Source organism: Salvelinus namaycush, chromosome 8 (genome assembly GCF_016432855.1).
Source record: "Salvelinus namaycush isolate Seneca chromosome 8, SaNama_1.0, whole genome shotgun sequence".
NCBI lineage: Eukaryota > Metazoa > Chordata > Actinopteri > Salmoniformes > Salmonidae > Salvelinus > Salvelinus namaycush.
In genome coordinates, this window is record NC_052314.1 from 59,227,422 (window position 1) to 59,238,687 (window position 11,266).

General features: G+C 40.4%; 1 protein-coding gene across 1 annotated transcript; it reads left to right on the top strand.

The window, feature by feature from the left end:
- The first annotated feature begins 229 nt into the window (after positions 1-229).
- LOC120052981 (zinc finger protein 112-like) lies at positions 230-2,629 on the top strand. Its single transcript, XM_039000231.1, has 3 exons — positions 230-349; positions 583-694; positions 1,031-2,629. Exons 1-3 carry the CDS (start codon positions 260-262, stop codon positions 1,990-1,992), a joined length of 1,164 nt encoding a protein of 387 aa, XP_038856159.1. The 5' UTR covers positions 230-259; the 3' UTR covers positions 1,993-2,629.
- Positions 2,630-11,266: the final 8,637 nt, after the last annotated feature.

Sequence of the window (11,266 nt, forward strand, 5' to 3'; positions counted from 1 at the left end):
TTTTGACTTCTCATAGCCAACTTATTTTTACCCACAACATCATATTTATGTCCACCATGATGGGTTTAACAACAATGAAGTAATTCCGTAACTGCAGTATAGGACTCAAACGTAGTGGGGATGGGTAAACACTCCATGTTGAAAGTGTCTTTATTATCTGTGTGTACGTACCTGAGGGTGTGTATGTATAATCTGTATCACCCGTATCTTCCAGGAGGAGGAGGGATGTGAGGAGGGTCTGGGGAACCCTGAGGGGACCATGGTCATGGAGGACAACCAGACTACACCTCCTCCTGAAGCCACAGAGGAACCAGCTGAGCAGCACAGGACCACATACGGTCTCACTGAGGTGAGCCCACTGAACTACTGTCTGAATGGTATTAGATCAGGTCTTAATTTTGTCTTAAATATGGGACTATGCCATTGAATTAGTATTAAACCATTAGTATTGTATTAAATCAACTAACATGTTTGAATTGTACTCATATCAGTCCCTCATTGTCCAATCAGAAGATGCTCCATAGCAGGGTGCTCATATCAGATGTCTTGATTCAACATCCTCTCACTCTGTATCTCTTACAGTCAGTAGACATGGAGGATGGGAAGCCTGATCTGCTGCTGGTCAAAGAGGAGACAATAGAAGACGGACCAGAGAGCATTGACCTGCTGAGTGGAATAAAGATGGGGGAGCAAGGTAAGGGAAACATACATACACCTGCTTCTACACCTGCATTGCTTGCTGTTTGGGGTTTAGGCTGGATTTCTGTACAGAACTTTGAGATATCAGCTGATGTAAGAAGGGCTATATAAATACATTTCATTTGATATAGCCTACATACAGTAATAGATCTTCAATAGGTATAGTGATGCACCTGGCTATAATTGATTTTCTTCATTCATAAAATGAAATCAATACAACTTATGTTTACATATAAAAACACACATAATAATGTATGAACTTGACCAGGTAATATACTGAAAAAACTCCTTATGTAGAGTTCTCTGCCATTTTTGTAACCTCTTTCTGCAGGTGATTGGCTGGAGGCTAACAGAGGAGACTGGGCGACGATCTTGGATTCCAAGACAGGTGCAGCCAAGGGCCCGGTGGACAACATCACCGAGCAGGCCAGGACCACAGGCGACATAGTGGATGTCAGTGGAAGGGACAGCGTCCTCAACTCTGGGCTGGTGAACAACACTGTTAACCACAACCAGAAACAGACATTCGAACACAAAACAACAACCGATCATAGTCTCCATGACAACAGACTGGCTGAGACCAGGGTGAGGATTAGATTTGGTCTGCGGGGACAGGGAGGTGTCGGTATGCGGCGGGAGAGAACACACACAGACTCGGGTAGCGATGCTCCATCCTGCTCCTATAGTTGTGATTCAGAGAGACTGATGGTGCCTCAGGTTAACCCTCCAACAGGTGCTGCCTTCAGCCTGCCTTCTATAGGATCTATCAACTGGAACATGGACCCTGCCACAACACAGACACTCCCTGGCCTTCGACCTCCTCACACTCTCCTTATGTTAAACCAGACCTCAGACAATGCCAGTGCCTCAACACTAAATAGCTACACAAGCCCATTGACAAATGACATTAGTTGTGACACTATCAGCAGATCTGGTGGCAAAGAGAAGCGCTTCCCGTGTTCGTTCTGTGGGAAAGTCTTCAGTTTCCCCAAACAGGTGGAGATTCACCAGAGGATGCACACGGGGGAGAAACCGTTCGGCTGCCACCTGTGCCGGGCCAGTTTCTCACACTCGTCCAGCCTGAAGAGGCACCAGAGGGTCCACACAGGGGAGAAACCCTACAGCTGTCCGCAGTGTGAGAAGAGGTTCTCCCACCAGCACCAGCTGAAGAGGCACCTGAAGGTTCACACAGGAGAGAGGCCATTCACCTGTACGCACTGCGGGAAGAGGTTCTCAGAGGGGAGATACCTCAGGACACACCAGCAGAAAATGCACACGGCCCATGTACAGTGACATGTAATGTAATACTAGTTAGTTTGTAGTTAATTCTGTTGGTTTTGGATGTAGTGGGGAACTGGATGAGGTGAACTGAGGAAAGAATGAGTATGATGAGGCAGAATAGATGATATGGTGTGACTGTGTCTGTAAAAATGCTTCACTGATGAAAAGTGATAACCTTGTCCTGTTTGATGCGTTTTTTTATAATGAGGAAATATTAGTGCCTTAATTCATGTTTACCTGACTAAGTATTGAACACATTTATTTTGGTTATTGAACTACAGTAGGTATAGTGGATTTACATCCAGTAATGGAATTACATCTTGGGTCCCTGATCTATACTATACAGAAATGTATAATTATGACTATGAATGTCATTTGCTTCATGATGATGTACCCTCATTAGGTACACAAAGGTAGAGAAATATGTAATATCTGTATTTTGCATATTTGGGTATTATTCTACACACTGGCTATTATTGTAATGAGCTCCGCCCCCAAACAAAATCTTGTTTCACAAGTTTGGACATCACAGAAGAGAACCGTACAGGACAGTAGAGTACATTGTACTGTACTGTTCTCTAATGTGCTCTACTGTACAATACTTTACTGTTCTGTACTTTACTGTTGTTACAGGCTTTGGTTTTTCTATTTATATTTCGAGGTTGGACTTTAGCACGTTGGGTGCACCGATTGGTTTCACCTCGTTAGTCAGTATGTGTTACACCTGCGCTGGCCTGTCATCTCGTTAGTCAGAAGGTGTTTCATCTGTGCTGGCCCAGTGCTCCAGATGGCTTGAGAGATGTGGAGGGTTAACACCTTTAGTTGGCTCTCCCTATTTGATTTATTAAAAAAACAATCCTTTATTTGATTTTCACTTTTCGTTTTGCTCCACTTTTTGGTTTGTGTCCAGTCTTTAATTTTGGTGTGGGTTTTAATTTAGTTTGCCGTTTTTTGGGCAAATTTAATGGCCGCTCATGGTGAGTGTCTTTTATGTCCCAGTTGTTGTTGCTAGTCAACTTTCAGTGGACAACCCCATGAGTGTCTTTCAGAACCCCTCCTAGAACCCCACCTGTTTAGTTTTTGTTCGTTCCCCCTTCTGTTGGAGAAACAATTTTTGGTTTCTTGCTGGGGAATATAACAAAATGAGGGCTCGTCCGAGATCTTCAAGCCCAGGAGTATGATAGTTGCTCTAATCTTCTACTCTGAAGCTCTGCTTTGCCCAGATATTAGGGTGTTCAAAAGACACTTTTGTGGTAGAGTTTCTGTCACTGACATCCACCCTGAGGGCTTCGAAGATTGGTGGAATCATTTTGAAAAGTTGCATGAACACACAGGCTAATAAAAAAAAGTTTAAAAAGCCATGGACTTTAAGTTGGAAGCGTTTTTGGAAAACCCGACATGGAAGATGCTAGTACGAAGAAGAATATGCTCGTCAATGCAAAGCATTATGACATTAAAGTTGCACATGCTGATTCAAAAGCAGTATTCAAAGAGTTAGTCTATACTGCTTTGGTGGAGGAGGAAATGCTTCCGGAGAGGGAAGGATGATGAAAAGGGTCCTACGGGTGGTAGAGTACACCCCATAGATGTGCAACTGCGAGAGGTAGAACTAAAGGCAAAAAGGAAACAGAAGCTAGAGCTTGAGCACAAGAAAAGGGAAAGAGAACATGCAGCCAGATGACAAGAACAGGAACGTGAGCATGCCATGAAGATTAGGAGAGATGGATCTAGATGCACTCCGAATCCAGTCAGGCCATCTTGCACCTTCGACAGAGTTTGATCTTGGTCAGAACAGCCGACTTGTACCGCCTTTCAACGAAAAGGAGTTGGACATATATTTTACTCGGTTTGAGCAGATTGCCAAATTCCTAAAATGGCAGAGAAATACACTATATATACAAAATGATGTGGACACCACCTTTTAATTTGCGTATTCGGCTATTCCAGCCAAACCCGTTGCTGACGTGTATAAAATCAAGCACACAGCCATGCAATCTCTATAGACAAACATTGACAGTAGAATGGCCTTAATGAAGAGCTCAGTGACTTTCTGCCCTGCTAGAGCTGCCCCGGTCAACTGTAAGTCCAGTTATTGTGAAGTGGAAACATCTAGGACCAACAACGGCTCAGCCGTGAAGTGGTAGGCCACACAAGCTCACAGAATGGGACCGCCGAGTGCTGAAGCGTGTAGCGTGTAAAAATCGTCTGTCCTCGGTTGCAACACTTACTACCGAGTTCCAAATCTCCTTAGGAAGCTTCATGAAATTGGTTTCCATGGCCGAGCAGCAAGCCTAAGATCATCATGCGCAATGCCAAGCGTCGGCTGGAGGGGTGTAATCCTCATCACCATTGGACTCTGGAGCAGTGGAAACGTGTTCTCTGGAGTTATGAATCACACTTCACCGTCGAGCAGTCCGACGGACAAATCTGGGTTTGGTGGATGCCAGGAGAATGCTACCTGCCCCAATGCATAGTGCCAACTGTAAAGTTTGGTGGAGAAGGAATAATGGTCTGGGGCTGTTTTTCATGGTTCGGGCTGGGCCCCTTAGTTCCAGTGTAGGGAAATGTTAACGCTACAGCATACAATGACATTCTAGATGATTCTGTGCTTCCAACTTTGTGGCAACAGTTTGGGGAAGGCCCTTTCCCGTTTCAGCATGACAGCATGTCTTTTTGATTGGTGGTTTGGTTCTCAAGAGGTCAAAGACCTTGAGGATTTAAAGACACTTGTCAAGCACTGCAGCAGTAATGAACGTAGGAAAGAGTATCTATAGGCTTTCGTTGTCATTATTAGTGGCTTGGGTCTTTTTTAATAGGGAAATATTTAACTTTTTCTGTTCATCGGAGTAACAACATGAATTTGTGCATGAGGCACAAATAATGCAGTGCGACTCAAGTTTCGCCATCAGCTTTTTGGTCAATGTCAGGGGGGAGGAAAGGGAGAGCGGAGGACCCTCCATCAGCTGAGACCGACCACTGGCACTGTCAGCCCAGTAAAATAAAAAATAAAAAGCAAATTATTTAAATGTATGCTTCAGAAGTAATACAACAACGGCTCTATTACCGGTGTGATCATATAGCCCACCTCAAATTTTGAAATATAATTTTTTTAAATGGCCCTAACAACAATGCATTGGCAGGGCAATTCAAGCAAAGCCAATATACTGTGATTGGGCTTATAGCTTACTGTACAAACCTCATTGCTACAGTACTGTTTTTAAGTGGTCAATGTTGCATAGGCTTACGTTTTTGTAAGTCATGTTAAAAAAAAATCTGAGCTGTAAATCTCGGCTTGCATTTTCACTCAATGTAATCTTGACTCAGAAAAGTTTGGTGACCACTGTTCTAGAGTTTTTCCCTGTTAACACTATCAACGTTTCCCTTTACTGTGGCAATTGTGATCGAATCAACGCAATATTAGACACTTTCAATGCAACAAAACAAACTATGCAAGAGATGTTGTTGTAGGCAGAATGCATCGGAGTAGGATTATATTGCATTGACACGCACTACTCCGCCGTACTCTACACAGACCGGTGCGGCATAAAGTCAGAGCTGCAGTAGGCCTATATGCAAATAGACCATTGGCATATATGGATCTGTGCCATTTACTTTGAACTGGACTGTATTTACAGCATGAGCAGTCGTGAGTAGATGTGCTTGTTTTGAAATCAAATTGAGAGCTGTATGCAGCAACGTGTGCACATTTTGTTCATATCCTTTGCTACTTAGTGAGTTATTAGCCCAGTTATAGATCATTTGTAGTCAACAATAGGGGAGTGATTGCTTCCTATAAGAGCACAAAATGTGTACATCTTTGAAAAGCGAGAGAGGTAAAGCGCTTTTTTATTGTCTTAAAGGGGTAGTGTTGTATTTTGAGACAGCTTATTCAAGCCTAAGTAGTCAATAGGCAGAGGGTAGCATAATTTGTCTGATTCTCTGTAATAATTGTATGGGAATAATAATGCATTTTATTTTGTAAATTGGTTTCTTGCATCAAATAACACAACATTGAACACCACACATTAGCTGCTACTGTAGGCTGAATGATAGATCAGCTATTTCCATGTTAAAATGTTATGGGATGTATTTTCTCCATAGTTTTTGATGGTAGGTCACTCTGGTAGGGCCTACATTATGATCAAATAGCCACAGTAGCTTACATTGCCACTGTTAAAACTGTAACTTAAAGCGGGTACAGCCTCAGTGTTCACAGTAAACGGACGCTGGAAGTTGCACATCATTTTCACAACGTTCCAGTTTGCACTCAGTAGACCTGAAATTTCCTCAGTGCCCCAAAAAAATGAGGGAACATTGTTTGTGACTACTATGATTTCCCATTTAAGCCAATTCAAATGCAGTAATTCCGTTACAGAATTAGTAACATAATTATGAGTTTTAATCGCTTAATAATACATAAACAAAATGTATCAGTAAAATTACTATAACTAATTGGTAGGTATACTTATTACTTCTTTGAACTTCCATTATCCTCCCTCCTTGCGAGGGAGAGAAATTAGAAAATATCTTAAATATATGTGGATTTGTAATAACAGAATTACAAGGCACAAGCAATGTTTCTTAAACGTAAAGGCAAATAATATCTCAAACTACACTGAACAAAAATATAAACGCAACATGTAGAGTATTGGTCCCATGCAACACACTATCACAGTTTATTGTGTGAAATGGACACAAATTACAGGCACATGAAAAAGTCCACTTTTCGTGTCTATTACATGTTTTTCTTTCTTCATAATGTATTTGTGTACATTACACAAATTCCAATTTGTTGTGGCTAACGTTATCTAGGCTGGGGGTTAGGGTTAGGTTTATGAGTTAGGTTAGGGTTAGGGGGATGGTTAATTAACACTTTAAGTAGTCGCAAAGTATCTAAAAATGAGTAAGTAGGTGCAAAGTAGGTAATTATCAAAAATGCTAAAGTTATCCATGATGAGATTTGAACACACAAACTTTGGGTTGCTAGACATTCACATTATACAACCTCCCATCCTCCCTGACCAACCACCCTCCTATCGTTTATGGCTTAAGTAACCTACTGTCTTTATCTGTGATTGAAATGCACTGTATAAAAAATTGTGTACGGCACAGGAAAAAATATACTTGTTTTGTGTGCCTGTCACAAATTTCCAATAAGAAATTAGTTTCTAGTTCACAATAATCTGTGATACTGGGTTTGTTTCAGGAGCTGAAATAAAAGATCCCAGAAATGTTGCATATATACAAAAAGCTTATTAAATGTTTTGCACAAAATTGTTTAAATCATAGCATTTCTCCTTTGTCAAGATAATCCATGCACCTGACAGGTGTGGCTGATTTAAACAGCATGATCATTACACATGGGCACCTTGTGATGTGGGCAATAAAAGGCCACTCTAAAATGTGCAGTTTTGTCACACAACACAATGACACAGATGTCTTAAGTTTTGAGGGAGCGTGCAATTGGCATGCAGACTGAAGGAATATCAACCAGAGCTGTTGCCTGAGAATTGAATGCTAATTTCTCTACCATAAGCCGCTTCCAATGTTGTTTTAGAAAATGTGGTAGTACATCCAACCGGCCTCACAACCGCAGACCACGTGTAACCACGCCAACCCAGGACCTCCACACCTGGCTTCTTCACCTGCGGTATCATCTGAGACCAGCCACCCGGACAGCTGATGAAACTGTTGGTTTGCAAAAACAGAAGAATTTCTGCACAAACTGTCAGAATCTGTCTTAGGGAAGCTCATCTGCGTGCTCGTCGTCTTCACCAGGGTCTTGCCCAGACTGCAGTTTGGCATCGTAACCGACTACAGTGGGCAAATGCTCACCTTTGATGGTCACTGCCACGCTGGAGACTGGAGAAGTATGCTCTTTACGGATTAATCCCGGTTTCAACTGTACCCAGGCAGATGACAGACAGTGTATGGCGTTGTGTGGGCGAGCAGGTTGCTGATGTCAACGTTGTGAACAGAGTGCCCCATGGTGGTGGTGGGAATATGGATGGCAATTTCAATGCGCAGAGATACCGTGACGAGATTCTGAGGCCCATTGTCGTGCTATTCATCCACCGCCTTCACCTCATGTTTCAACACGATAATGCACGGCCCCATGTTGCAAGGATATGTACACAATTCTTGGAAGCTGAAAATGTCCCAGTTCTTCCATGGCCTGCATACTCACCAGACATTTCATCAAGTGAGCATGCTTTGTATGCTCTGGATCAAAGTGTACAACAGCGTGTTCCAGTTCCCAGAGATATCCAGTAACTTCCTACAGCCATTGAAGAGGAGTGGGACAACATTCCACAGGCCACAATCAACAGCCTGATCAACTCTATGTGAAGGAGATGTGTCGCACTGCATGAGGCAAATTGTGGTCACACCGGATACTGACTGTTGTTTTAATCCATGTCCCTACCCTTTTTTTAAGTTGTCTGTAACCAACAGATGCATATCTGTATTCCCAATCATGTGAAATCCATAGATTAGGGAAGAGGGGGAGAGAGATATATATATATAGTTGCAGTTCCACAAAAAAAATATATATATACATACATACTTAAATTCACACAGTACACCGGATAAGACATGAGAAATACTCCAGATATAAAAGACTGACCCTAGCTCCCCAACACAAACTATTGCAGCATAAATACTGGAGGCTGTTTGTGTAAAATTTACCAGAGAGAATGAATAAATTAACGACTAATTCAGTAGTTTTGTTTTCATTTGAATAATAATATATTACATCTTTCATTGTAAATACATGGGTCTTATTGATGAAATGTAAATACTTAACTCGCTCCATAATATATCCATAATAACTTCACAGTCACGCTCATAAAAAATGTGTATAATAGCTTCATGAATTTAGCCAACAAGTTATTGCAAGGGTATTTTTGATTTAAGTGAATTTCTTTTACTTTATTTGATAAACAAAATTTGTGACGGAGCAACCAAGTGTTCTTCCATTCAATTTCAGTAATTAATGCATTCCAGAAGAATTTCCTTCCCTCTAGGAGAGATCTTGTTCTTGGAGTTAAAAAGTTATCTTATGAATGTATTATTACATTACTTATCCAGCAACCTTCTAACATAAGTTTTGCATCTATCTTGACATGTTCTCCAAAGCACAAATGAGATTTAATTAATTAAGTCCTGAAGGTATTGCTTGGCATATAGAATTCAATTATTTATAATGTATTGGGAAGTTCTATGTTTTGAAGAACTTTCTATAAGAGAGTATATTTCCTTTTTATCAAATAAATCAAGCACAAATATCATATTTATTTCAAAACACTTAGGAAAGAACAAAGACTTGTTTTTAACAATTTCTTTGTTGTTCCATAGAAGTGCCTTGTGTGGGGAGAAGTTGTGGACATAAATTTCCAGGCTAAATGGGCTTGTTCATGACATTTGGACAGTTTGATGGGTCATTTTGCTGGAGAATAGTTGCAGTTCCACAAAAATTGAAGACCACCCAATTTCATAAAAATATGACAGGGAATGAAATACCATATAGATTCAGAACTATGCATACATCTTTCCATCCAGTTTACTTTAAAGGTATTGTTGATATCAATGAAATCTAGTACTTCAAGCCCACCATCAGCTCTTTGGTTTGATATTACAGACTTCTTAAGATGCGTTGTATATTTTTCCATATAAAGTCTAGGAAAGTCTTGTTGATATCCTTGCTGGTTTGATCAGCTACAAATAGGGAGACCAGGGTAGACAAAACGTGACAGAACTCTGCTTTGGACAATAAAACCCTTCCAATAATAGAGCGGTCTGGCTGGAGCCAGTTGTTAAAGATGGATTTTGCTTTCTTTAATCTCTGAGAGAAATTGAGATGTTGACGGACAATATGGTTCTTCACAATGTGCACCCCTAAATGTTTCACATTATCTTTCACTGGAATATTCTTAACAGATTGGTCATTTGAGTTATGCAGGGTCAATATTTCGCATTTAAGTTAAGTTCCAGACCAGAAGCAGAAGAGAATGATTTGATAATATTAAGTGCAAAAGAAACTTGATCCTTGCCTTTTAAAAACAGAGCTGTATCGTCTGTTAATTGAGATATTTGTATTTATTTTCCAAATATTGAAATACCTTTTAATTCAGGGTAGTTTAAAATGCTCATATTAAAAAAATAAAAAAACGTACAAAAATATTGACTTATCCTTCATTTGACATGCTCCTAAGAACTTCACATGTTGGTGCTCCTTTTAGACGGAAATGCCCACATGTTGTTTCAAGCTGGGTAAATTACAAACTGATAACGGTTGCATCCTCCGCCTAGACGCAGTGGGCACTCCGCGTCTCGGGGATCGACCTGTGTCGTGCAGGACGCCGCTCAAAGGAGTGATCAATGGGGTAGCATTGAGTGTAGTGGATCAAATGAAGTTTTTTTATTTCCGGGTGTTTGTGACGCATGCTGTTTGGTGAGATGTAGACCCAGTGGCAATGGCGAGACAGAATACCCTGTCTGTCTCGTTGAACTTAGGCACAGAGTTTCTACTTGATAAGGTCAGCTAAGGTTATATTCATTATTCTGTGAGAGCCTATGTTCCTAAACCCTACTGTGCTTTAGGTGCCAAGGATTTGGAGCAGTGTGTAGGAGGGAGATCCCACGATGTGAGAAATGTGCAGAAGGGCATACCCAAGCGTAATTTTTTTCTTGTTGAAATATACTTAAATCATACTTCATCAATATATTTAAGTATTTAGAAGTATGTCTGTGATAAATATACTTTCATATATTTAAAATATATAATATCTAAATTAGATTTTTGTTGTTGTACTTAAGTACACTACCGTTCAAAAGTTTGGGGTCACTTAGAAATGTCCTTGTTTTTGAAAGAAAGGCACATTTTTTTGTACAAAAAAAACCAACACCAAATTGATCAGAAATACAGTGTAGTTATTGTTAATGTTGTAAATGACTATTGTAGCTGGAAACGGCAGATTTTAGAATATTTAACCAGGATTTTCCTGCAGCTTCACGTGTAGTTACAGGAATGAGAGTCTAGATAGGCCCAATGAGACCATAACTTTAAAGCAACAACAAAACATCTACATGTCATTCGAAATGTTACATGAAACATAGACACTGCATGTTTCTTTGTCATGCCTAGTAGCAGGTCTGTTTGTGCTTTAGTCAACTCCTCTACCATTTATAGCCAAGCTAAACATTACAGAAGAATGAAAAAGATCAACAGCATTTTAATATATTTTTTATAGTTGGTATAATAATTTAATTCAGTAATACAATACAA

Bases quoted from the DNA above. Each gene is read 5' to 3' on its own strand.
- LOC120052981 (XM_039000231.1), top strand. From the start codon at position 260: ATGGTCATGGAGGACAACCAGACTACACCTCCTCCTGAAGCCACAGAG. The intron at 350-582 runs GTGAGCCCACTG...TATCTCTTACAG, and splicing joins CCACATACGGTCTCACTGAG to TCAGTAGACATGGAGGATGG. The intron at 695-1,030 runs GTAAGGGAAACA...CTCTTTCTGCAG, and splicing joins AATAAAGATGGGGGAGCAAG to GTGATTGGCTGGAGGCTAAC.